This window comes from Notamacropus eugenii, chromosome 2 (assembly GCF_028372415.1).
Source record: "Notamacropus eugenii isolate mMacEug1 chromosome 2, mMacEug1.pri_v2, whole genome shotgun sequence".
NCBI lineage: Eukaryota > Metazoa > Chordata > Mammalia > Diprotodontia > Macropodidae > Notamacropus > Notamacropus eugenii.
The window spans coordinates 27,963,868-27,989,772 of NC_092873.1; the positions used below are offsets into that span (position 1 = coordinate 27,963,868).

At 53.7% G+C, this 25,905-nt stretch overlaps 2 protein-coding genes across 8 annotated transcripts; one reads left to right on the plus strand and one right to left on the minus strand.

Moving 5' to 3' along the window:
* Positions 1 to 5: 5 nt before the first annotated feature.
* On the plus strand, positions 6 to 9,392 carry SIGIRR (single Ig and TIR domain containing). 5 transcript variants are annotated; one of them, XM_072639572.1, is made up of 11 exons: positions 31 to 140; positions 1,939 to 2,163; positions 2,290 to 2,516; positions 3,792 to 3,987; positions 4,740 to 4,870; positions 4,971 to 5,111; positions 7,174 to 7,317; positions 7,504 to 7,606; positions 7,781 to 7,931; positions 8,268 to 8,460; positions 8,876 to 9,392. In XM_072639572.1, exons 3-11 carry the CDS (start codon positions 2,510 to 2,512, stop codon positions 9,058 to 9,060), a joined length of 1,251 nt encoding a protein of 416 aa, XP_072495673.1. In that variant the 5' UTR covers positions 31 to 140; positions 1,939 to 2,163; positions 2,290 to 2,509; the 3' UTR covers positions 9,061 to 9,392. The 5 variants fall into 5 exon arrangements, with proteins under 5 accessions (XP_072495676.1, XP_072495673.1, XP_072495675.1 ...); XM_072639575.1 differs by lacking the exon at positions 1,939 to 2,163 and having other exon boundaries at positions 6 to 95; XM_072639574.1 differs by lacking the exon at positions 1,939 to 2,163 and having other exon boundaries at positions 48 to 140.
* A 340-nt stretch (positions 9,393 to 9,732) lies between these two features.
* On the minus strand, positions 9,733 to 25,848 carry PKP3 (plakophilin 3). Of its 3 annotated transcripts, none has more exons than XM_072639568.1 (14): positions 25,720 to 25,848; positions 23,250 to 23,472; positions 14,784 to 14,869; positions 13,982 to 14,625; positions 13,691 to 13,814; positions 13,377 to 13,581; positions 12,926 to 13,100; positions 12,563 to 12,680; positions 12,210 to 12,380; positions 11,504 to 11,689; positions 11,125 to 11,278; positions 10,701 to 10,893; positions 10,456 to 10,543; positions 9,733 to 10,307 (listed from the first exon to the last, which is right to left on the minus strand). In XM_072639568.1, the coding sequence occupies exons 1-14, from the start codon at positions 25,756 to 25,758 to the stop codon at positions 10,272 to 10,274; spliced, it is 2,442 nt and encodes an 813-aa protein (XP_072495669.1). In that variant the 5' UTR covers positions 25,759 to 25,848; the 3' UTR covers positions 9,733 to 10,271. The 3 variants fall into 3 exon arrangements, with proteins under 3 accessions (XP_072495669.1, XP_072495668.1, XP_072495670.1); XM_072639567.1 differs by lacking the exon at positions 25,720 to 25,848 and adding an exon at positions 24,041 to 24,559; XM_072639569.1 differs by lacking the exon at positions 25,720 to 25,848 and adding an exon at positions 23,600 to 23,617.
* Positions 25,849 to 25,905: the final 57 nt, after the last annotated feature.

Sequence of the window (25,905 nt, forward strand, 5' to 3'; positions counted from 1 at the left end):
GGAAAGGAAGGAGCGAGGGCGGGGCTGCACCTGCCAGAGCTGCCGTACACCTGTTCAGGTGAGGCAGACCGCCCACTTGGCTGGCCAAGCCTCCGGTAAGAGGGACCTGGGGGAGCAATGAGGCAAGCTGCAAGACTCAGGTCTGGACCCCTCTCCTGGGTGGCTCGGGGAAAGGGGGGTGAAGAATGGGATGGGAGTGTGGCAGCAGAGCTTTAGGGTAAAGGCAGGGCTGGTACAGGCAGCCAGACCCTGGGGGGAGGGGACTTCCTAGGCCAAGGGCTAGTGCCTCAGCCCAGGCCTGCCTGCCCAGCTTCCTGCCTGAGCAGAGGACTAGCCCCTCCCCCTCCCCACCTACAGCTAGGAAGGCTCTCCTCCTCCCTGGCCCCAGTGCCGGAGGAAGGGAAACAAATGGGGGAGGGTCATTAAGTGGCCAGGAGGAGGAGAGGGAACAGGACTGGATCTGGGCCCACACAGGAAACTGCCAGGGCCACCTTGCCTGGCTGTTGGGCCATCAAAGAACTCTGTTGATTTACCCTGGAAGGCCTTGTTGGGGGTGTGAGGAATCTTCTTTCCTCTCTCTCACATTTTATTCCTTCTGTGATACTTCCTTCTTCCAGTCTCTGGCTGCCTCCCCTTCCCCAGGGGTTCTGAGTGTGGAAGGATAAAACTAGTCTTCTAGGATGAAATACTGTGGGGAAGGGAAAGAGAGAAGGTAGGCAGGCCTTTGTATGTGCTGGGTCTTGTTGCTTCTGAGCTGTGGCCCAACTGGAAAGCCTTTGGTCACTGTCAGTCTCCCTGCCCTGGGCATCAGAGCCCTCAGATTTTGGGCCTGGCCTAGGGTGTATAGTCATCTAATGGAGCTAGTTTCCCAGACCTTCCCCCAAGCAGAGGGAAGAAGGATGAATACATCTTTGGCTCAAGTCCCTAGCTTCTGAGAGCAGTAGAGAGGGACTGAATCATCTCACTGTTGTGTCTGGCTGTGGCCTGACTGACTGGCCTGGCCCACCCCCAGCCCCTGGCACCTGGCACTCAGTACTAGGGCTGTGTTTCCTGTGGTTCCTTCAGGATCAGTGGCGCTGGGTGTTTCCCATCCTTGGGGACCTGGTATTTAATGAAGCCAAACACAGTCTGCTTTTGACAATCCAGCACCCTTTCTTGTAGGTCTCTCTTAGCTCTCCAGTGGGCAGGTTATTTCAGAGTTTTGGGGGAGCTTTAGGAAATACTCTCAGGGCATGAACAGTCACAACAGGGCTGCCCTCTCCCCCTCCCAAGTTTCAGGAAAACTCAAGGCAAATACACCATTGGGAAGCTTGCTGCATCATTTGTTTGAGGTCTTGCTAAAATGTTTGGGGGCTTTGGGTATATGCTGCAATGTCTGGGTGTTTGCTGTAACATTTCTTAGGGGACTTGTTACAATGTTTAGGGGCTTGCTGCAATATTTGGATATTTGCTATAATGTTTCTTAGGGGGCTTATTATAATGTTTAAGGATTTGCTACAATGTTTAGGTATTTGCTATAATGTTTCTTAGGGATTTTTTAAATACAATGTTTAGGGGCTTGCCACAACATTTAGAGACTTGCTACAATGTTTGAGTGCTTGCTTTACTACTTAGGGGACTTGCCACAATGTTTGATTTGGTGTTTACTATAATGTTTTATGTCTAGACTTACTTGAGTGTTTGGGGACTTGCTAAAATGTTGGAAATTTTTTCCAACCCAGACACTGATTGTTGCTGCCAGGTGACTCGATGGGGTTAATAATGTTTGGGTGGGGTTTAGGTTGAGGAAAGGATGTGACCACTGAGCCAGGAAGCTACAAGGGAGAAATTCAGATAAAAAAAACCCAACCCCTAAGTGCTCGACTTCTTTTATGATTGTGTGTTCATGAGTTTTTCTGAACCAAAACAAGCCCATAACCACTTCCGGGTGGGTGATAGGCCGGCTGGCAGGGGCTCTCACCTGTGAGGACAGTGGCGGGCAGCAGGAGCTGGCCTCTTTGGAAGAGCTTCTTTTTAAACCCAAGCAAATGGCCGGACCTGAATCTGGAAAAAAGCAGCTGAAGACAGGTGACCGACCTCCTCCAGACTGGGCCTGCTCCTAGTGGAAAAAGCAGCTTTCGTCTGATGGGAGGGGAAGAGATAGAGGAAAACAAAGGTGCAGAGGTCAGACTGTGGGGTGAGAGGAAGGGAGAGGGCGGTGTTTGATAGATACCACGAGGGCCCCTTTAACTGTTAGCCTTTAACTGGTCCCGTGCTTACCTGTTTATTGAATGCCTTCATTCTGTGTAGTGCCTGTAGCGCCTGACTGGCCTAGGACAAACTGACTACAGGAACCAGACCAGACAGGACAGGACAGAGTAGAGCCTGGGCTTTGCTGTAGGCCCTCTGACTGAGCTAGCCCAGGCCTTCCCCTGGGCTGGTCCTGGTTGGGAGCAGAGCTGACTTCGGCCTTCATCTGAGCGGTTCACAGAGAGATTCCAGAGGCAAAGGTCCTCTCCACCCCCCAGCCATGGCAGGTAGGGGAGAGTCCTGGAAGGGCTTACTGGGAAAAACTAGAGAACTATGCACAACTCTTTTCCCCACAGCCTGGGCCAGGGTTGAGGCCTGAGCCCATGTCTCCCATACCATGCTCTACTTTATCGTGGGCCCCAACCCCCTCCCCTGGGGTGAACAAAGCTCACTGCCCTGGTGCCCAGAGGATGTCATGGCCCTAAATGCCAATCGGAGGTCCATCTAGTACTCTGATCTGGAGGGGGAGGAGAGAGACCCTGGGTCCTAAAGAACCACTTCCAGTCACCTCTAGAGTCCCTGAGCTGTGGTTGGGCAATGTGGAGAAGGTGCCCCACTCACCCCTCTTTCCAAGAGGCTGGAGCCTTCCCACAGCTTCCAAAGCTTGTCAGACAAGGGAATCTTATGCTCATTTGAGAGATGGAGAAACTGAGGCCTGGCCAGAAGCCACACAGCAAGTCAAAAATAAAGGTCCAGGGCCCAGGTGTCCTGACTCCCAGTCTGGAGGTCTTTGGGCTTCCCTGCCACAGGGCTAATTCCCTTTGTCCCATAGCTAGCACCTCCCCCTGGCCCCCTGAGAAGTGTGACTGCTTCACAATATAAACTCTTGATCTCAAGGATTGTTCATTCCTCTCCCTGTCCTCAGTTTCCTCATCTCTAAAATATGGGGATTGGACCAAGTGATGTCTAAGTTTCTGTTCTGGGTCTGAGATTCAAGAATCTTATAAAGATATCACATGTGGGTCACGTGGGTGTCTCCTAGGGATTCAGAGCAAGTGGGAAGCAGGAGAGCCTGGCATCACAGGGGTACCCAGCAGCAGTGGCCACCTAGATAGAGAAGCAGCAGAATGGGGAGCTCCAGAGGGTTCAGGCCTCATGGCAGAGGAACAAGAGAAGTGCAGAAGTGGGGCCAATGTTCTCCCACCATCCCAGACTCTACACTCTGTTGGGCATGGGGTTCAGGACCATCCCTACTCCAGGGCTATGGTAATAGAGTCCAGTGGCCAGGAAAGGCAAGAGACCCCAACACGGGATCTGCCTATGACCCTGTCCACCTACCCTGAAGGAGTGGAGCATCTGTGAACTTCTCATGCCCTAGGGGCTCAGGAGGATACCTGTGGTCAGGTGGGCAAGGCAAATCACTTGTGAAGTGGCTGCCCTCTAAGCTGTCAGGCTGGAAGGAGGAAGGGGAGCTCAGGCAGACAGGCCAACTAAGTACCATGCTTCTCAGAGCCTGGCCCCTCTGAGGTTCACAGTGTGAATGGCTGGCTTCCCTCCTGTAGATCTCTGTGATGTGGCTCCCACCATCCTCACCCCTTTGAAGGATCAGGCTCTGATGCCAGCCCTGGATAGTCAGGTCACTCTGAACTGCACATTCTCAGTGGCCTTTGAGGCCCACTGCCCCCCTGCTGTCCAGTGGCTGAAGAATGGTCATCTGCTTGGGAACCACAGCCCCTATGACATTCAGGAAGTCTTTTGGTAAGGATGACTTTGAGTCTGAGGTGCTCAAGGACCAAGAACCAGGCACCTCCAAGTGCCACTTCCCCACCCTCCCAGACCTAAGGGGCAAGCAGGTCATGACTAGTGATGGAGACCTCCCTGACCTCAGAGATGGGAAAACCTGTTACCTGGTAACAGAGAAGAAGATTGAGGCTAGAGAGGAGTGACTAATCTAGGCCCTGGGGGCTCTGTAACTCTGCCCCTAATTCCAAGGCTGTAGAGGGATACTACTCCCACTCCTTCTCTCCAGAAGTTGGGTAGGGAAGTGACTGTCCTGGACACTGACTGAGGGGAGTGTAGGGGGAGGTGAAAAGAGTGAATTCTTGGCCAAGAGGGATGGCAAGGGAGTGACTGACTGGAATGTAAACCTCAGTAGGCTAATGCCCACCTGGGACACAGATGAGAAAGGGGGTTGAGGGGAAGGGATGAGTGATGGCCTGGGCCATACACACCTCCCCAACTCCTTCCCCCAAATAGAACCTCCTCCTAAGGGACCGTGTCCTGAGCCCAGCTTGGGGCCTGCTTGCTCCAAAATGATCTGCTTCTGGACCCAAACCCCTCTGCCATCCCCCATTCCCCAGCTGCTATGGGAGCTCAGCTCAACATTAGGGCAAGGCAAAGTGTGTGACTTACCTGTACCTCATGTAGTCCTAGGGACTCAGAGCTCTAGGCTCAGCCTTCTCCCTGCAGGGGCAGTGAGTGTGGCTGGGGCCTCCCTTGGGTCTCCTCAGGGGTGGGGCCAATGCCTCTGAAGGGGTCCTGTCCAGTGTCCTGGGGGCCAACCTGACAAGTATCCAGGACTATGGAACCTTCAGCTGCACACTCCGGAATCTCAGCGCCTCCTTCACACTGCAGAGGACAGGTATGGCCTTGGGTGGGGGCCAGGCAGGGATCCACATGCCCCTGCCCCCACTGCCCTGGAGATGCCCAGCTCCAGGATGGCCCTTTCTCCCCCTTCCCAGACCCTGCTGGCCACATCCTGGCTGTTCTCGCTTCTCTCCTGGTCCTGCTTGTCCTGTTTGTGGCGGCCCTGCTCTATGTGAAATGTCGTCTCCGTATGTTGCTCTGGTATCGGGACAAATATGGGGACGTGGAGATGAATGGTGAGCAGCTTAGAGTCCTGGGGGAGGGAGGTTCAGGCCCTATGGGCTATCACAAGGTCCTTCCCATCCCACATAGCACCACAATGGGGATCAGACTCATCTGTAGGAAAACAGATACTGTAATGATCAAAACAGTCTGGTCCTGGCTAAGAAATGAAATAGAGTGATGGATCAGTGGAATAGATTAGGGACAAATTACATGATAGTGAATGACCATACTAATCTAATACATGACAAACCCAAAGATCCAAGCTTTTAGAACAAAAACTTATTATTTGGGAAAAGTGGAAAACAGTATGGCAGAAACTAGGTATAGATATAGACCAAAATCTCACACCATATACCAAGATAAGGTCAAAGTGGGTACATGATTTATACATAAGCAAATTATATGTACTATAAGCAAATTAAGAGAGCATGAAATAGTTTATTTGTCAGATTTATGGATAAGGGAAGAATTTAAGACCAAAGAAGATATAGAGAGTATTGCAAAATGCAAAATAGATAATTTTGGGTATATAAAATGAAAAAGTTTTTGCACAAACAAAACCAATGCAACCAAAATTATAAGGAAGGCAGAAAGCAGGGGGGAAATTTTGCAACAAGTTTCTCTAATAAAGGCCTCATTTCTCAAATATGCAGAGAACTAGGTCGTTTATAAAAATGCAATTCATCCCCCAGTTGATAAATGGTCAAAGGCTATGACCAGGCAGTTTTCATACAAAGAAATCAAAGTTATCTATAGTCCTATAAAAATGCTCTAAATCACTATTGATTCGAGGGATGCAAATTAAAACAACTCTGAGGTTCTATCTCACACCCATCAGAGTGACTAATATGACAAAAAAGGAAAATGTTAGATGTTGGAGGGGATGTGGGAAAACTGGGACACATACACTGTTGGTGGAGTTGTAAGCTAATCCAACCATTCTGGAGAGCATTTTGGAACTATGGCCAAGGGGTTATAAAACTGTGTATACTCTTTGATCCAGCTATATACCACTGCTAAATCTATATCCCAAAGACATAAAAAGTGAAAAGGACCTATTTGCACCAAAATATTTATAGCAGCTCTTTTTGTGGTGGCCAAGAATTAGAAATTGAGGGGTGCCCATCCATTGAGGAATGGCTGAACAAGTTTGTGGTCTGTGATTGTGGTAAAATACTATTGTACTATAAGAGATGACAAGCAGTGTGGTTTCAGAAAAACCTGGAAAGACTTACATGAATTGCTGCCTAGTGAAGTGAGCAGAACGGTGTCCACAGTCCTAGCAACATTGCTCGGTGAAGAATTGTGAATTACTCAGCTCTTCTCAGCACAACAATGATCCAAAACAATCCCCAAGGATTCATGATGAAGCTGAGAAGGAACTGATATTGACTGAATACAGACTGAAGCAGGCTATTTTTTACTTTCTTTTTTCTTTTATTTGAGTCATCTTATACTCAATGACTAATCTGGAAATGTTTTACATGGTTACATAGTGTAACCTAGATCCAAAACCCTCTCAGGGAGGGAGGAAGGGATAGAATTTGGAACTCAAAACGTTAAATAAAAAATCTTAAAAATTTGGAAAATACTAAACTAGACTATTACTTAAAAAAAAAAGAAAAGAAAAGAAAAGAAAAGAAAAGAAAGAAGGAAGAAAGTAAATATCAGGCTCATGGGCCAGGGTGGAGAAACAGATAGCACCAGGGCCAGGCAACTGATCCCTTGTTCTACTGGGAGGCAGCTCAGCGGAAGGAGTCAGGAAGCCCTGAGTTCAAATCAAGCCCCAGACTCTTATTAGCTGTGTGATCCTGGGCAAGCCACTTCACCTTTGTCTGGCTGTGGGGACAATAGCAGCACTCACCTCCCAGAGTCCCAATGATTAGATGGAATAATATTTGTGAAGCACTTATTATAGCACTGGTACATAGTAGGCATTTAAGAGGTGCTTGTTTCCTTCCTCCCTCCCTCCCTTCCTTCCTTCCCTTCCCTCCTCTCCCTCCCCTCCTCTCTCATCCTCTCCCTTCCTCTCCCCTCTCTTCCCCTCCCCTTCCCTCCCCCTCTCATTCTCAGATGGGAAGCTCTACGATGCCTACATCTCTTACACCAGCTCTCCAGAAGACAGGAAGTTTGTGAACTTCATCCTAAAACCACAGCTAGAGAACCGGCATGGCTACAAGCTTCTCCTGGATGACAGAGATGTCCTCCCCAACTCAGGTACAGGTGGAGGACACACTGCGCACTGCCCCAAGTAGCTCTGCCTCAGCAGAGACCCTGGGCCACCCTCTCTCCTGATGGATATACCCTCAGCGGCCTCCTCCTCTCAGAATTGCCCTTAGGGGCACCAGGGGCTCCCTGCCTAGATCTCCCTGACAGGCTACTCTCCCCTGCCCTCCCCTCCAGAGCCCTCTGCAGATCTGATCATGAACCTCAGCCGATGCAGACGTCTTATTGTGGTTCTCTCAGATGCCTTCCTGGGCCAGGCCTGGTGCAGACACAATTTCAGGTGCCACAGTGGGAAAGCTGTGTGTGTGTGTGAGTGAGTGTATGTGGGTAAGAGTGTGTGTGTGAGTGTGAGTGTGGGGGGTGGGGTGGAGGTTGGTGGTCACACGGCCTTCTGGGTTCTGAGCTCAGGATCTCACCAGCTCTATGACCTTGCTCCTGACTCTGGCTGGTATAGGGAAGGCCTGTGGCGGCTCCTTGAATTGTCCCGAAAGCCCATCTTCATTACGTTTGAGGGTCAGAGTCGAAGTCCCTTACACCCTGCTCTCCACCTGCTTCGGCAGCACCGACACCTTGTGACCTTGCTGCTATGGAGGCCAGGCTCTGTGGTAGGAGGGGAAGGGGGTGCCACGGGCCTTTGGGGGTGAGAGGTAAAAGAAAGGGGTGAGGGGCTCTGTGGTAGGAGGGGAAGGGGGCTTCATGGAATCCTGAGGGTGATGGCCTGTAGAGTAGGATTGCTTCTCTCTGGCCTCCATGTGTGTATATGCACAGGGTGTATGGTGGGCATGTAACCCTCACACCCAGAAGACTGTTGTGCCATGAGACTGGTTTTCATGGTTGATGCCTAGAAATCTCACATTTATACCCACTCTGGGGTTGTGCCCCACTCCCAGCCCAGAACCCCTGGAGCAGCATCTGAGTAACATCCCTTGGTCACCTTGCAGACGCCCTCCTCCGACTTTTGGAAGGAACTGCGTCTAGCCCTGCCGAGAAAGGTACACTACAGGGCTATGGTGAGCGACCCCCAGACTCAGCTGCAGGAGGACAAGGATCCCATGTTGACCCTCCATGGTGGCTTCCTGGAGGGCCGGCCTGGCCCAGACCCGGACCCTGACCCTGACCCTGAAGGAGACTTGGGTAAGGGCCCCATAATCAGGGTTTTGATGAAGAAATGGCCCCTGGGGGGGCTCTCAGGCTGAAGCAACTGAAGACTTGGGAAGGTCAGTTGGGTTGGGCCTCTAGCTCTGGGATCTTAGCTGGCAAGGTAACCCTAAATCCACTTGGGGATGAGCATGTGATGTCCTGGGGGCAATTGTGACATTGGCCCAGCTTGGATGCTCCCTTGCCCACAGGTACACATCGAGGTTTTTCTGCCCACTTTCCTGAGTCCTGAGTGCTAGCCTGCCTCCCTTCTACCTCTCATTCCACTCTGCTGCTAGGGAGAAACCATTGGGAATGGAGAGTCTGCTCCAGCCTGGTCCTCTGGGCCTGGAATAGGGGGTGGAGGGGTGGGGTGTGTGTGGCAGTTGCTTGACCTTGATTCTCTCCACAGGTGTTAGAGGACCCATCTTTAAAGACCTCCCCCCTCCACGAATAAGCCCAATTGCTGAGCTGCCAAGCCTTAAGGCTTCTGGTGGAGAAACCCAGCGGAATGAGATTGATGTCTCTGACCTGGGATCCCGCAACTATGGGGCCCGCACTGACTTTTACTGCCTAGTCACTGAAGATGATATGTAGGCTGCCAGGAACCTCCCACTTGTCCTTGGACTGGGGGTACAGAGCCTTACACTGGGGGGGACCAGAGCACAGCAGTGAAGAGTATCTCCTTTAAATCAGAAGCCAGTGACCCTCTCTAGGCCTGTTTCTTGTGCTACAAAATGAGAGATTGGACTGTGTGACCCCTAATGGTTGTTCCGGCTTGAACTCTAGGAGCCTGTGTCTCTGCTCAATCTCCTGATTATCTCAGGCCATGCAGGGATTGGCCCATCCAGGGCACTCAAGTCTGGGGCCCTTGAAACCCAGGTTTCACCCTATTTCTGTTTTCTGCCAATAAAGTGACAATTCCCATATCTGGCCCTGAGCTTGGCTCTTCCTCAGGGGGTTGGGGGGTCTGGGATACTCCCACAGCTTGTGCAAAACTGCATACATCCTTCCTGTGCAAGTTGGTGTGTATGTGTGTGTATGTGCACATGTGTGCATGAGTGTGTGTACATGTGTATGTGATTTCCACATATCCCTGGAGCTAAGGTCTCTTTTTTCCAGAGAATCCACCCCCACCCCCAGCCAGTCAGAATTCTACAGTGGCAGCTCAGACATCCTGGCAGTCACTCTAATGAGGGCCCATACTCCCTGGGGGGTTTCACCCAACCAGGCCTGTCTTCCAGATCCCAGAAAATGCAAACAAACACCCACCAGACCAGTGCCTTTTTTATTGTCCTAGCCCCAGTCCCTCCTAGGCCATCCTCAGGCCCCGATCTCCAATCTGTGGCTGTGATTGTGTGTGCATGTCTGGCTGGGTCCAGTCACTCCCTATACCAAGCATTGGGTGAGTCCCTGGAGGACCCTGGGGCCACAGCAGTGGGGGCCTCCAGAGATTGGAGGCCCCCTAAAACACCAAAGGATTCCCAAGCATCCCTACACCCAGAAGCCAGGGGCTTTTGCCCCGTCTTGATAACCAGGCTCATCCCAAAGCCCCCAAAGTTCCCCTGAGTCCTGGACATGTCCTTAGTGCATGCCCCCTCTGCCCATCTTGTAAGCAGTCAGCCTGCTTCAGAACCCCACCCAAAACAGCAGTGGGGGCCTAGAGGCCAGACCCGGGCAGGTGCAAGTAGACACGGCCAGGGGCTAAGAGGCAAGAGCAGAGCTGAGCCAAGATAGTGCCACACAGCAGTGGGGGAGGGGTTTGCTCATTAGCTTCCGCACCATACACCTCCTCCTCTTCAGATTATTTATGGACCCAGGAAATCCTCCTTCCGATAGCCTTTCTGCAACATGGAGAGGGAGGAGTTAATGGGGGTACATTTTCAAGTAAGAAAAAATGGATCTCTCTCTTCCCTATTCCACCAGGTTCCCATGTAATCTTGGGTACTCTGCGCCCCCATTCTGCATCTTGCTCAGCACAGGCTCACTTACCGCCCGGAAATCCCGGTGGAGTTTGCTGTACTGCCACATGTTGGTCAAAAGGCTAGAGGCTGCCCGGGAGGACTTCTCACTGTCAGGCCTGTTGTGGAGGAGTGGAAGGTGTTAGCTGGTGTGGGTGGGGAGGTCGAGGGCGGAGGTGAAGAACCCCAGCCTAGGGGAAGAGAATCTGATTTCTCCTACTTCCCAATGCCTACCTCCCCTTTTATCAGGGCTTGGGCTCAGGGGTTGGTACTGACCCGTCTCGCTTTTTCTTGATGTAGATGAGCTTTCGGAGGCCATCAAAGTAGAGGAGGTCTCGGGCAGCAATGGGACTGGCCACCACCAAGTTGTTGAGCACTGCTATGATGTTGACCAGCACATCTGCAGGAGGTGGCTTTTCCCCAACACTCCCTGGTAGTTTCTCAATCAGATGACTGACCACCTTGGTGGCTGCCTCCCTCATGGGTAGAGGGGAGAAGTCAGAGGGTGGCAGATAGCTCCCCCGAACCCCTCTTTTTATTAGAACTGGGGTTCATGAGCATCCCTCCCCACTCCCCATATGACCCCATTTCCTCCCCTCTGGACCATCAGCCAGGAAAAGAGGGACAATATCAGGCCATGGGCCAGTTGGGACACAGGGGATGAGGGAATCATTATCCCTGGACCATAAGGGAGACTCACACATCTCATCCTTGTTCCGTGCATTCCGTGACAGATTCCGGATAAGGCCAGTGAGTGAGCGCAGCTGGTGATGATCAGCCGTCCGTACTCGGTCCAACAAAGGATTTAAGATGCGTTCCTGTTCTAGGGCTAGGCGGCTCAGCACGCCTGCCCACTGCAGGGCAAAGAAGAATTAAGGGGTTTGAGGGCTCTCACTGTTCCTCTGCTCCCCAGGTCTTCCAAGTCAGCTCCTCCAGGATAGTCTGCCTGCAGTCCCTGGCCTTTCCACCAGGGGTCACCCCCACCCCCGCCCCCCTCTCTGGAATTCTCCAGGTTTCACTACATCCCGGACTGAATCTCCTCTGGGAGTCTCCTGGCCCCTCTGTGGAGGCGCACTTACCCTTCGGTCACCAGCTGTGATGTTCTGCAGGGCTCCAGCAGCAGCTTCTGTTGTGTGTTTGTTCAACTCACACCGCTGAAGGAGTCGGTTGTAGAGACCCACAATCTGGGGACTCCAGAGCCACTCGAGCCCCTTGGGGTCCTTGGAGACCTCAGCAAAGGTCAGCGTATCTGTTGCCAGGGGCAGCTGGGGAGATAGGGGGCGCTGTGAGGCCCAGGCATGGCCTGACTCTCAGTGGGCACCCCTTTTCTCTGCTTCCTCCCCACCCACCCTTCCTTCCTTGGGTCTTAGGATAGGAAGCCCTTCTCATTTCCAGCTCTCCATCCCCACTGAGTTTCCCACAAGGCCTTGCTCCAAGGATCACCCTCTGCTCTTGGCCATGCTGACCAAGCCAAGCTACTATCTTCTCATTCCTTCCTTTCAGTCAGACTCACTGCTTCACTAGTTCCCCAGGCCCTCACTCTTGGGACCTCTCTCCAAGATCATCTGGCACTGCCTCTTCCAGGCTGTGCAGACTGGTGTTGTCAGAGACTGAGCCTCAGTTTACCTTTCTGTAAAATGGGCCCTGTATCCTCACAATCCCTATCACATGGGGCAGTTGTGAGAGCATCCTATCAACTTTAGTGCACCCCAGACTTCCTGGCCTCTAAGTTTCCCAAGGGCAGCACCTGGGCTGTTCTCCACCACTCCCCTTCTCATTGCCTACCTCCCGGAGCTTCCTGCTCTGGGGGGTGAAGCAGCCAACGACCTCCCCAGGCCTGCTGGCCCCAGCTTCCCCACGTCCTCGGCCCTCCAGCCTCTGTAGCGCCGATGGTGGCATCTCATCATACAGGCGATAGGAGAGGTTTCTGAGCACACAAACGGCATTCTCCACGCTCTGGGGGAATTGGGATGGGTCAGTGGTCACAGCCACTGTTGGGGGGAGGGATGGAGCTGGAGAGAGAGCGGGAGTTTGAGGTGGAAAAGGTGCCTCCCCCAAGAGGACAGATTTGGGTGGGGGCAGTGATGGGACACCCTTGGTCTTCTCTACCCTCCCTGACCCAGGCAGGGCCTGCTGACCTTGTCCTCACACTTGCCCACATCCAGGGCATGGTGGATGTAGGTGACGAGTGCATCCACCAGGCCATGGCACTCTCGCATCCTCTGCCGTGTGGCCTGGGAGGCTGAGCTCAGGTTCCTGGGGCAAAGAAGTGGGGTAATCAGAGGCCACAGGTTTGTCTGTTGGAAGGGGAGCTTGGCCTGGGACTCTTTCATGAGGTAACCTGACTCCCGTAGGGCCTAGGCATTGGAGTGAGCTGGTGAGTTCTGTCTCCCCAAGACCCCACAGACCCCCACAGGATGGACCTGGGTCCCCTCTTGGGATCCTTGAGGACCAGACTGGAGACAAGGAAGGCTGTGACTGGGTCAGAGAGGTCTGGGCACCTGAGGAAGCCGGTGGCATTATAGAATATCTCTGCCTCAGATGCATTCTGCTGGATAAGGGGAGGTCCCCCAGAGCCTGAGAGGGGGCTCAGCACTAGGTCCGTCAGTTGCTCCAGGGTGTCTCGGGCCAAGCGGTCCTTCAGATGGTCACTGGATGACAGGTTCCACAGAATTCCTGAGAGTCAGAGATCAGGGGTGAGCAATAGCCTCCCCACCCCTGGAGAGCTGCTACCCTGAAGGAATCTGACTCCCTCATTTGGGACTTGAGCAGGAGAAAGCTCCAACCTCCATCCCCTCCCCTGCTCCAACCCCCTCCCCCATGGCCATGCATCCTCTCAGACACGTGTGCAGATATGGACCTCCCCCTCTGCCCATGGCCATGCATCTGGTTAGTAACACTTGGGCACATCTGGGCGTGGCTGGCCTGGCCCTGTGGGGGACCCAGCCTGACCTGTGACATTCTTGCGAAGCTCATCGTCCTGTTCCCGTAGCGTCCTCAGCAGCTCAAAGATGCCATTCTCCTCCACCAGGGCCAGCTTGTTGTCTGCATTGTCGTAGATGAGGTTCCTCGTGGCCCCTGTTGCGTGCCGCTGAACTTCTTGGTTGGCATGGTTGAAGAGTTTCACCAGCTTCGGCATGGCCTGGAGGCTGCGGGCCTGGGGGCACGGACCAGGGTCACAGTTACAGGGAGCCCCTCGGGAGGCAGGAGAGTCGGGCAGGGACAGCGCCCCTGGCCAGAGGCCCCTCCGGCCGTCCTGCCCTCACCTGTTTCTTGGCTGCTGCATCGCTGTAACACTTATGCTGGATGTAGGCGGCTCCCAGCACCTGCAGGTTGGGGTCCGCAGCCATGAGGTACTTCACAGCTGAGGGAAGGTCGATGTCATCAAAACTGGAGAGTGAGGAGCGGGTGGTTGGGGATCAGGTTCAGGGGCTCCAGTATCCCTGAAACCCATACTGTCCACTCCCCCCCTCCAGCCTACCTCCCTCTCCTCACCCCTCATGAGGGGCTCCCCAGCCCCCCTCACTCCCCCACACGCCCTGCTCCCTGGGGCTTACCCACTGCTAAGCCGTTGTAGAGTGCGGTGACCCCCATAGCTGTCCAGGCCCCGCACATCAGGCAGGTGTCCTGAGTCAGCCAGACTGAGACTGAGGCTGCGGACTGAAGGGGCTCGGGCCATGTGCTCCAGTCCTCCACCGGCTCCCACCGACACTGTCCCCCGGCTGCGGTGGCTGCTCTGGAAACGCTGCAGGGTCCGCATGGCCGGCGCTCGGATGGTCCGGCCCGGGGCTCCATCTGGGGCTTCAGACCAGTCCAGTCCCCCTGCACGGCTGGAGGCTGAGCTCGCCTGTCGCTCATAATTGAAGGCCCTGTAGGAAGCCCCTCCTGGAGGCTCGAGCTGCTCAGACACCACGCTGTAGCGATCATCCAGGCCTCCGGGGGGGCCCCCTGCCAGGCGCAGAGATCGCAGGCTCAGAGTGTCATAGTCAGCCCTGGGACCGGGGCCCCCACGGTCATGGTAGGAGACAGGTTGGGCAGGTGCCGGGACTGCAGGCTGGGCCCCCATGTAGCCGGTAGACCCGAAGGAGCCTCCATTGTGCACAGAGCTCAACCTCCGGCCGCAGCTTAGGTCCACAGCAGAGCGAGAGGACCAGGCTGCGGTCCCCGTACCGTATGCAGGCTTAGAGATGGGCCGGAAAGTCTGTGGGATGGGGGAAGGAGGTGGTAAGGAGGGTGGGGGGACACGATTGTCCCCGTTTCCAACCCAGGCCTCCCCCCCACCCTGCCTGGCCTAGGGTCCAAGGGGTTGGGAACAATATGACCTCCCCAGGCCTCGAGATCGAATTCGGGAGGGCTTACCATGGTCTTGTCCATGCTCATGCCCTGGGAGCGAGAGCTGAAGCCAGCACCAGACTGCATTGTGTGGTATTGACCCCTGGAGAAGCCTGGGGAGGGACACCAGTGGTCAGAAGGCAGACTGCCCCCCTCGATGGCTGAATCCCTCCCCCCAAGCCAGGGGTCCTAATCTCTCTTACGTCCTTGGCTCTGGAAGAGGGGATAGAGGTTGGAGAACCACATTCCGTTCTGGGCACCAAGGTTCAAGAGGGACTCTGATAAACTAACTGGAAAGCATTTGAGTTAGGCAGCTGGGGATGGGAAAGGTCTGGAACCCATGTTGTATGAGAACAGGCTGGAGGAAATAGGGGTATCAGTGTGGAGAAGGGAAGTCTCAGGGGAACAGGAGAGCTGTCTGGTGGAGGAAGGCTCTGCTCTGCCCTGCCTTGGGCAGGACCAGTGTTACAGAGAGGCTCCTGGTGGAGAAGGGGCTGCCCGGTGGAGGGGATATGCTTCAAACCAAGGCAAGGTGGCAACGGGATTTTGTAAAAAGGATTTCGGATTACCCATGGAATGCACTGCAGATCTCTTTGGCCCCTTCCAACTAGGAAGTTCTCTGATTCTGAGCTGGGGACACTCCCGGAGACGTTTTCTTAACTCTCATCCTTCTCAACCTCACTGCGTCTTTGACATCGAGGATCCCCCATTTCTCTGGGCTCCCCTCTCCTCCCCTGGCTTTTGTCTGGTGAATTTCCCCCCCCCCCCCCCCCACCTTAGATCTGCCTCCTGCCACTCCTGGAATTCAGCACCACCCACCCCGAGCCTGTGCTAGTCAACAGTCATTGAATGCCTACTGTGCATCAGGCAGAAATGAAATAGTGGCTGCTGTAAAGGGCACCTCACTGATCTCTTAGCCTTAAGTCTCTCCTTATCTCTCCAATCCATTTCCCACTCACCAGGCAGTGGTTTTCCTAAAGCTCATGGACATCTATGGCACCACTTTACTCAAAAACCTTTTAAAAATATTTATTTTTACTTCTCAGCATTCACTTTCATAAGATTTTGAGTTCCAGATTTTCTCCCCATCTCTCCCCTCCCCCACCCCAAGACAGCTTGTGATCTGATATAGGCTCTGCACATACATTTGGATCCAAAATCTTAAGCGGCTTCCTATTACCTCTAGGATAAAAAATAAGATTCCTTAGCTTGGCATTCCAAGCCTAGCTTCTACTCTTCTCCCACATTGACCCTTCCTCCCCGCCCCCCCCCCCCCCCCCCCCCGAGCTGGGATGGTCTCCTCCACAGTCCTTGAAGACATCATGCCCATTTCCTCTTTGACCGTATACTTTCTGCCTACCTTTCAGGGCGCAGCTGCAATCTGGCTCCCCTTATTTCTCGAGGCCTTTCTCCCAGCATCCCTTGTCCCTAAGGTCCTGCTGCATTCAGGCTGGAGTAGCCCAACATACACAACTGTCCACATCTGCATCATCATGGTTTTTTCGTGTCCTACATGTGTGGTTTCTAGATCCACACCCTTGTGGGATCCCTAGGGGTAGGGGGGAGGTGTCCCCTCTTGCAAAGGGAAGTAAGTGTGTCATCAAACAGGAGCAGATGGGTGGATGGGTACCAGGTGTGGAGGTGATTTCTCCTCTGCCCTGAATCCCTACACGATCTGAGAATATGATCTCCATCCCTGAGCTGGGGAGGAAGGGACTGCAGCTGCAGCCCCATTCAGAGTTTCACTTCTATGGGTTCTGCCCAGAGACAGGGCACCTCCTGGGTACATAGCATCCCCCACCAGCTTGGTAGGGGGCAGAGGATCTGGTGCCAACAATTCAACCAGCCCAATGTCCTTTCCTGCTGGAATCTAAAGGGAGAGAGCCTTAGTTTCCTAGTGCTTCTCCCATCCCATAGCTGCCAAGTCCCTCCCAGCTCCTCTTCCCCTAATTCACTGGGGTCATGGTCTTCCCAGGTGCCTCCCCCAGTCATTCCCTTCCCCAGTATCTTCTGGAGTACCTGGCATCACTAACACACTCCCTTCATCCCCGACCTCCTCCTCTTCCACTCTTTCCATCTTTTTGTGCTCACTTAACCCTGGCTGCCCACTCTAGTCCTGGGGAGTCCAGGGAGGGGGAGGCAGTGCATGTACACTCTCCTTCACAGCCCCATCTCTGTCCTTCCTAGCACCCGCTGAGCAAGATTTGGAATACAGAATTTGTAAAAGAGGCTGCCGTCTCCACTTCACAGAGCCAGAACGTCCCTAGACTTCATCCCTGATCCTACTGCCTGCTCACCCACTCTGCTGCCCTCCTGCCTTTATCTTGGTCTCCTTTGCCCCTCCCCCTCCCTGGACTCCCCTTTGCCCAGGGTTTCCTGACTGGGTTATTCGCTCCTTCATTCTCACTTAACCCATGGTCTAACTAACCCATCCCCTCCTCCTTCTTTTGGCCAAGCCTGTGATTTCTTAACAGTGGGGAGCACTCACTCACTCAGGGGATTATGTCCTCCAGTACAGACTGTCATCTTAGAGTGGTCATTCCTTGCCAGGCCACCCTGGGTTGTTGGAGACAGGACTAGAACCCATGTCCTCCTGGCTTTGAGACCAGCTTTCTCAGCATGCTACTGTTACTGCTGCCTCCTCTGGGCCTCCATCCCTTGGCTCGCTTCACAGTCTTCACCTCAACTTGGCCAACCCAACTGTATGAGATCTTCTACTTCTAAGTGCCTGGCCCTGGTGAACTTCTGCCCTTCACGCCTGGCCAAACTCCACCCATGGATCACCCTCTGAACCATCTTGGTCCTCTCCTCCTCCTCCTGTGCTGCTGAATGCCGCTGGGCTTGACACTCCCTGTACAATCCTATGCCTTCCCCCAGCAGAGGACCTTGTCTATTACTTTACTGAGAGAATGGAAGCCTTGAAGAACTGCTAAGGTCATTGCCTCCCCTTCCCCTCACTTTGGACCTTGCAGATTCTGGGAGGCTACTCAGTCTGGGACCTCCTCTCAGTAGCCTGGGATGCTGTGGCTCCCTTCCTCCCAGGTACCTGGTCTGATCTTGTTTTCCCTTGCTCTCTGTGACTCTGCCCTTTCCTATTTCTGGATCTACCTGAACCTCTTTAGCTTCTTTCACTGGATTATCTTCTGTTTCCTGCCCTGGGTGTCCCCAAAGCTCCATACTGAGTCTTCTCTTTTCTTCACTCACTCCCTTAATGACACCATTTACTTTTGTGGGTTCAATTATCATGTGACCTACAACTCTATACATCAAGACCTAATGTATCCCCTGACTCTGGAGTCAGACACCTGGGTTCAAATCCTGTCTCTGACATTTCCTATCAGAGCAACCTGGAATAAATCACGTCACCTTGCTGGGACAGTCTTTTCATTGGCCCTTTCAACTGAACCTACCACCAGGAGCCTAGTGGTAATCTCTAACCCAACATGTCTGTAACAGAATTAATTTTTTTTCTCCCTAAGCCCGCTGTTCTTCCTAGTTTGACATAACCATCCTTCCAGTCCCCCAGGGCTGTCACCTTTGAGTCATCTTCCTTCTTCCTTTTCCCTCACCCCTCACATCTCATCGGTGCCAAGTCTTGTGGGCTTCATTCACACACCCCTTTCTCTCCATGCCTGTGGCTCTCATCACCTCCCACCTGGACTAGCTTCCAAGGTGGCTTCCCTCCTCATTTTCCCCCTCTCCAATCTATCCTTCACAAGTTGACACAACACCCTTCCTCAGGTGCAGGTCCAGTCATGCTCAACATTCTTCAGCACCTGCCCCCCTTTAAACCAATACCTCTGGGAAAAACACAAACTTCTCAGCCTGTCATTCGGAGTGTCCTCCCACCTGGCTTCAGCCCACTTCTCCTGGATTATTTCACATTTGGGTCATAATATACCATTTCTCAGCCATACAGACTTCTGGCCATTGGTTGATAGGATTACAGACCTAGAGTTGGAAGAAAGCTCAGAGACCATGTAGTCTAAGCCTGCTATTTTACATGTGAGGGAACTGAGATGGAGGGAGGGGAAGTGATTTTTCCAAAGTGGCACAGGCGGCAAATGTCAGAGGTGGGATTTAAACCCAGATCCTCAGCCTGACTCCAGAGCCAGTGGGCCTTTCCTCTCATGTTGATCTGTCACCCTCCTGGGGATGCACCCCTTTCTCATCAGTCCCTGCTCTTATCAACTCTAATTTCCTTCAAAGCCTACCATTGGTGCCCCTTTTACACCCTTCCAACGTTCCAAAAGTGGGTGAAATGAAGAGATGGCATTCTCTTGGAGGTTAAGTCAAAATGCTGAGAGTGCCCACTCTTCCTAGAATCTGATAATGAGGCAGAGAGGTAATACACTCCAGATTTCTGAATGTTGATTTCAAAGGTTCTAGAGGAAGACCAGAGAGGATCCCAGGGACCAAAATCAGATCAGGGACTGGTCAGCTGGCATTTCTTAAGCATCTACTCTGGGCTAAGTGCTGGGCTGAGTGCTGGAGTTATGAAGAGAGGCAAGGTCAGTATCTGTCCTCATGGAGCTCCCCATCTGATAGAAGAGACAACCAGCAAACCAGGATGGGTGAACAAGCTAGGGATGGCCAGCTGTCACTTATCAAACTCCATGTGCCAGGCACTGTGTTAGAAAGTATCATGGGAGGGAGGCACAAAGGGGAGTCATTCCAACGGGGTGGAGGGGATAATAGCTGCCTGAAGAGGCTGGCGCACAGGTTGTACAGAAGACAGCACACAAATGACAGCCAGAAGAGCAGGGCACAGTCCAGTCCAGATAGCATAAGGAAGGAGTTGGAGCTGCTGATGGAGACCCAAGATAACCAAAGACTTTGTTTTTCTTTAAGCTCTACTGGGAGAGGAAGGAGGATCCAAGAAGGGATGGGACCTTTGCTCAGGGTGGATGGGGCAGTGACAGGTGACACAAGAGAGAGATGAGGCAGAGAGGCTCAAATCAGGCTTGTTTCTATTTCCTCAGACAAGGAGAATGACAGGCCTTTGCACTCAAAATAACAGAACAAAAATGCCTGATGGGCAGGAGCTGAGAGAGTTCCCCAGCTCAAATGAGGGCCAGCTTTGGCTCCTGACGGAACTGGCGGAGATGAGCACAGAGCCACTGCCAGGGAAATCTAATGTATTGAGGAAAATGGGAGGAGGGGCTGGAGACTGGAGAGGGACAAGCCCTGGGTCATTTTTCCAAAAAAAAAAAAAAAAAAAAGGGAAGAGAATAGCCTGCAGCTTACTGTGAGCTAAGTGGGCTTAGATTCCTGGAAAGGTTCCTGAAAGATCATTGAAGAGGTAGCTGGTCAATATTTAGAAAGAGAACCAGAGATAGAAAGGAGCAAGAACCTGCCTGGCTTCAGGGAGCACAGGTGATGTCAGACAAAACCCATTTCCATTTTGGACGGTGGATGGGGGGGCGGGGAACACGCTGTTGGCAGAGTTTGTCTGGATTTAAGTCTCAAACTTTGGCAAAGTGCCTTTTACAATTCTCCAAGGACAGATACAAAGATAATACAACTCAGTAGATTCAGAATAGACATACTGGCTGGACCAGAGAAGTCGTGAACAGTCCATTGGCAGTGTGGCGTGAGGTCTCTAGTGCAGGGCCCCAAAGATCTCTTCTGAGATCTGGGTTGGTTAACCTTTTTATCAATGACTTGGAGAAAGGCATGCAGGGAAGGTTCATCCAATCTGCAAATCACACAAAGTTGGAAGGTATGGCTAATGTAATAAATAAGCAACAGAGTAAGATCCTGGCAGCTGGTTTTAAATCTCAAGCAGATTCAAGGTGGGAAAATGCAGTCTTGCCCTGAGCTCCATAAAATAAACTGCCTGAGTCTAAGATGGGAGAGCAAGATCAGGTAGCGGGTTGTCTGAAAGAGATCCAGGGGGCTTGGTGACTTGCAGGTGCACCATGAGTCCCTCCTGAGATCTCAGTCCCCATGAAGAGGGGACCGAGAAGGCAGTAGGCCCACTGTCCTCTGCTCTAGCCAGACCTTTCCCAGAGGCCTGTGTTCTGTTTCAGGAACCACATTTTAGGAAGGTCACTGACACAATGGAACATGTCCAGAGGAGGGCCACTAGGATGGTGAAGGGCCAAGTTCATGTGCTAGGGGACCATGCTACGTTTGGAGGTGGGAGCCATGGGGCTGGAGGGGAAGAGGCAGATTTGGGCTTGATCCGAGGAGATGTTTCCTCACCATGAGAGCTGTCCCTAAGTGAAGTGGGCCACCTCTCTGGAGGACCTGGAGGCCCAATGGTCAGGTATATTGACTGAGGATATCTCTGCTTAAACCTATCTGGACTTGGCACAGTGCTCCTGAGTGAGGTCCCTTCTAGATTCTGAGTTTCTGGGGGTAGAGGGAGAGATGGGGAGAGGGGAGCCAGAATGAGTGGAAGGTGAGGACACAGGAGTAGATGCAAGGCCATCTCCTGCCCCTAGGGCTGGAACACAGACCCTCCTGGTCACAGATTTGCAGAAGTTATACCTTAGCTGCTGCACCTAGTCCAGCATCCTGTGACACCCCCCTCCCTCCAAGAGGATTTAGGAATCAGCCATCGGTGACAGCCTGCCTGACAATGGTAAGCATTTACCCAGCACTTTAATACTACAAATAACTTTGTCTGAGTCTGAGGAGTCTCCCCTCAGAGTTCTGGGGTTCCTTGTCAGATGCCTCATTCAGCCCTTTCCTCTCTGCCCTGGGTCTCCTTCCTGCTCTCCTCTCCATGCTCCAGGGGGCAGGGACTCTTCTGTTTTTGTCCTGAGGTGCCCGATGAGGGTGGGGGGAAGAATAAACATTGCACCAGGGCTTAATGTGTGCCACGAAGGAGGGGGGGGGGTAAGGAGCAAGTGAGGTGACCACAAGAGGCCAGAGGGCAGGTGAGTGGGTAAGACAGTGGGACCAGGCAGGGAAAGGCAGGGGTAGGTGCTCTGGCCTACATCATGACACACACTGGTGCAGAGAGGCTGGAGTAGGAAGGGGGGGCCCTTGGCATGCCTGGTGAGGGGCTGGTAGGCAGGAGGAAAGTGCAGATGCCACAAAGGACTGCTTCCTCAGCTCTTTCATCTGGGGGGCTAAGGCCCCAGGAGAGCCAAGGGCAGCATTTAAGGGGACTGGGACAGGAGCTGGGCTGGCTGGTTCCTATCCTAACTGGCAAAGAGGAGGAATTGTCAGAGTCCCCAAGGGGGCCAAGGTCACTGGGGAAGCTTCCTCATTGAGGGATCCCCTCCAGCCAGCTCTTCAGATGCCTTTGGCCCAGCCCCCCTGTACATTGCCTGGTCAGAGACAGATCAACCACCCCCAGGGGCAAACACACCCCTTCCTCACCCACATAGGCCTTTCCATCCCCCAGGTCCCCTTGCCAGCCCAGTTTAATGAGGCTTCATGGGTGGGGAGATTAACCCCTTGACGCCAGGGAGGCTCCGCCAGTGGGGTACACACCCCCATCTTTGGGCTCCCTGCAAACCCCACTCCCCCAAATTATAATCATCCTCCTAATTGTCAGGGCTGGCCATGAGTAGCCATCTCTGATGCTTTTTACAAGCTGTAATTAGTGCCCATATTTGGCTGCCTCCTTCCTGCCCACCCCACCCCCACCCTCCAGTAGGTGAACTTCCACTCTGTGGAAGCCTCTGAGGGCTTGAGGCCCACTCTGCCTCATGTTCTGGTTCTCCAGGGTCCTGATAGGTCCTATTGTCCATCCCTCTGGCTTTTCAGTGGGCCAGCTGCCCTCCAGCAGGCTCCAACCTGTATGCAGGTTTTTCTAGTAGAGGCATGCCACCTGGATCCCTCCTTTTCCCAAATAAGGTTCCATGGAGAGCCAAAGGGTTTAAGGTCCCTGATGGGGTGACTTTCCCAACCCCTGGGAGGGGTCCTGAGGGGCTGGGGCTTCTTGATTTGTCTCTGGGTGGGACTATGAATTTCTTTGTGCCCCAGTGGAACAGTGAAGGAAGCAGGTGAGATCAGAAAGTGAGGGAACCCCAGCTTAACTCAGAGAGCTGGAGAGGATGTTAGCCTCTCCCACAAGTGTCACCCTCTCCAAAACTGTTCCCCGACTAGAATCTGACTGGGGATTCCTCTGGGGAAACTCCACCAGAGGAACCCACGGTTTTGAGAGAGCCAACATCTGGACTCCTTTCCTTCCCCAGAACTAGCCCTGACACTGTCCCCCTTCCCTTCAACCAGACCCCTGGGCTGGAGCCTCCTGTGTGTCTTGAGGACCCCCAGGAGCTCCTTTTCATCCCCCTCTGGGTGGGGCCAGGGATCCCCAGACTGAGTCAGTCCAAGGCTTCCTAGTGAGTCAGAGAATGGGCCTGGAGTCTGGGCACGGCCTTGGGCCTCCTGCCCTTCCACCCTCCCACGCCCTAGAACAGCAGTTACCCTGCCTCTCCTGTGACTGGCAGCCTGTGGCTCCCCCTCTGCCTCCCTGCAGCCCCTCAGACCTGGCCCAAGAGACCCCCCCTCCTCATCCTGGTCAGTCGGTACCTCTGGGGCTGTCTAGGCCTGTACTGGTTGCAGAATCCATCAGGGGACCGGCCAGGGAGCCGTTGATCCTCGAAGGCTGACCGAGCTGGAGCATCCTGGCTCGGACCTGTTCCTGCACCCGGGCCACCTTCAGCCGCTCCCTCTCTGCCTCCAAGGCCTCCTTGTTCTTCTGGTCCAGCTGCAGGTCTGAGGGCAAGGCTAGGGAGCAGACTCCTGCCTCGGGCTGCAGGGCAGAAAGCAGGAAATTACTGTCTTGCATGGTGGCAGGACCAGCTGGGGCTTCAGACTGGGACTGGGTCTGGAGCTCAGCAGAGCTTGAGCTCTGGCCGGACCTCCCTGCCCTGCATCACCCTCAGCCCGGTCCTGGGCCAGTGGGTCGGTCAGTCAGCTCAGTTCCGAGCTGTTCCTGCCAGCCAGCCAGCCGCGCCCAGAGAGAGACGGCCGACCCCGCCCAGGCCTGAGCTCACCTGAGGGCGGGGATACCTGGGGGTAGGCCGGGGAGGGAGGAGCCACCAGACTCCTTAAGGTGGAATTCCTGGGGAAGGAATAGGCCCTACCCAGCCCTCAGGCCCTAGTGACCCTACCCCTGAGCCTCCTCCTCCCTCTACCCTCCATCCTGAAAGGCTGTGGAGATTGGAGGCCAGGGGAGGTCCCAGAGCAGGGGCTGGGCTGGGACGCTACTGGGACCGGACAGGGCAGGATGGGAGGTAACCAGTTATTATAGATGTTGCTCTTGGGGGTGGTGGGAAGGGTGCTGACTGAGGCTGGCCTACTACTAACTCTCTATTTACCCAACGCTTTCCCGAGGGCTCATCTGTTGGCCCAGAGTAGCCTGGCATCTCTCCAGCTGTGCCGCTGCTAGGCAGGAGATGGGCCTGGGGCCAAATCTATGGAGGTCAGTCACCTCTTTCCCCCTTTTTGGACACCTCAAGAAATGGTGGGCTTAATGGGAGGCCAGGCCAGGAGGTGGGGCTGAGTGTCCAAAGACTCTTCTGGGTCATTCTTGGATGGAAGAAAGGATGAGTTCACTCTGGACTAAGGTTAGGTTGGAGTTATCTAGAGGGCTAAGGTTAGCCTCTTATGGTGGGAGTTGTGGGGTTCATTTCATCCCTTATTTTCATCAATCACATTCCCATTTTCTCTCTTACTCTCCGTCTAGTCTAACAATTTGGGGAGCTTTTTAGTTATTCAGACACCCTCCTCCAAGGTTCTCTTTGGGAGCTGAGCCTCGATGGAAGATGACTGCTGTTTGGGGCATCTAGACACCCAAGGTCCAGGGGAGATGAGGGGCATGCTCCCTCCTGGGGCCCAAGTTTAGTCCTCCAGTTCAGCCACTCCTGGCTTAGTGATGTGTGTGTGTGTGTGTGTGTGAGAGAGAGAGAGAGAGAGAGAGAGAGAGAGAGAGAGAGAGAGAGAGAGAGAGAGAGAGAGAGAGAGAGAGAGAGAGAAAGAGGGACAGAGAAAGAGAGAGAGAGAGAGAGAGAGAGAGAGAGAGAGAGAGAGAGAGAGAGGAAGGGAGGGAGAGAAAGAGATGAGAGGGAGACAGGCCTGGGCAAGCTTGGGGGGCTCTGGAATTCTGATCCAAGAGGCCTCTCCACTCAAACCCATGCCCCACCTCCAAACTGGGCTGGTGCCAGCGCTGCTGCTCCTGAGTGTGACGTGGGCATAGGATGGGAGGAGCAGGCTGGTGACTCAGGACGACCAGCAGAACACAAGTCCACACTAGTAGGGGTGGGGCGGGTGGAGCCCAGGCCTCTGGGACCTAGCATTTCAGGCACCAGAAATACATTAGGGCTGCCCCTTCCCATTTGGGGGGTCATGCCTCCCTGACCACTCCCTGAGAACCTGGAATTACAGGTCAATCTATGCTCTGAGGCTCAGTCAGTCCAAGAAGCCCACAGCTGCTGGGCTCAGATACTCAATAGCTTCATCTTTCAGTCTCAGTTTCCTTCTCTGTCAAAAGGGGTCAACACTACCTGCTGGACCTACCTCCCAGGGTTGGCATGAGGAGAGCTGGAGGAAGTCAAGTAAAGAACTGCCCCCTTGCAAGTATGAGGAACATGAGACTGAGACGAGGGGAAATGGCCCTCCAGCAGTCTCCCTGACTTCTGGTCCCACTGCTTGGATGGCCCTTTCAATCTTCCCTCCCAGAGAATCTCCCAGTCCCAGCTTAAGTGCCCCTGGGGTGGCCTTGGATCACTTGGCAGTCTAGCCAGACATTAAAATCTTCAGCGCCATCCACTATGGAGAACCCCCCATCCCTGTCAGTCACTCTCCTAACCAACCTGTGGTCCTATTATCAGGCTCTCTGCCAGTGACCCTGGGCACACACTGATCCTCCAGAGAGATGACCTGCCCCACTCCCAGCCCTGATACACCCCCACCTTAAGCCAGAGGGGAATGGGGGAAAAGATGGGGGTAAGTAAGCGGGGGGAAGGTCAGCAGTGAGTTGGAGGAAGCAGAAACCTACCTTGTCCATCTTGCAAAATCTGCTCATCTCTTTGTCCATCCTTGGGGTAGGGAGAATCAAAGTCCTTCAGCTCCTCTCCTGGACTAGCCCCAGCCTGGGATCCAGGTCTCTCTTGTTGCTTGGATTGTGGGGGGATCGGGGTGGGACCAGGTGGATCCTGCAGCCTGGGCAACGCCCTTTGCCTTC

Coding starts and splice junctions, on each gene's coding strand:
- SIGIRR (XM_072639575.1), top strand. Junction 7,318..7,503: donor AGATGTCCTCCCCAACTCAG/GTACAGGTGGAG, acceptor CCTCCCCTCCAG/AGCCCTCTGCAGATCTGATC. Junction 8,461..8,875: donor TGACCCTGAAGGAGACTTGG/GTAAGGGCCCCA, acceptor TTCTCTCCACAG/GTGTTAGAGGACCCATCTTT.
- PKP3 (XM_072639567.1), bottom strand. CDS start 24,088: ATGCCAGGCTACTCTGGGCCAACAGATGAGCCCTCGGGAAAGCGTTGG. Junction 14,626..14,783: donor TGAGCATGGACAAGACCATG/GTAAGCCCTCCC, acceptor CCCATCCCACAG/ACTTTCCGGCCCATCTCTAA. Junction 10,544..10,700: donor ATCAAGAAAAAGCGAGACGG/GTCAGTACCAAC, acceptor CCTCCACAACAG/GCCTGACAGTGAGAAGTCCT.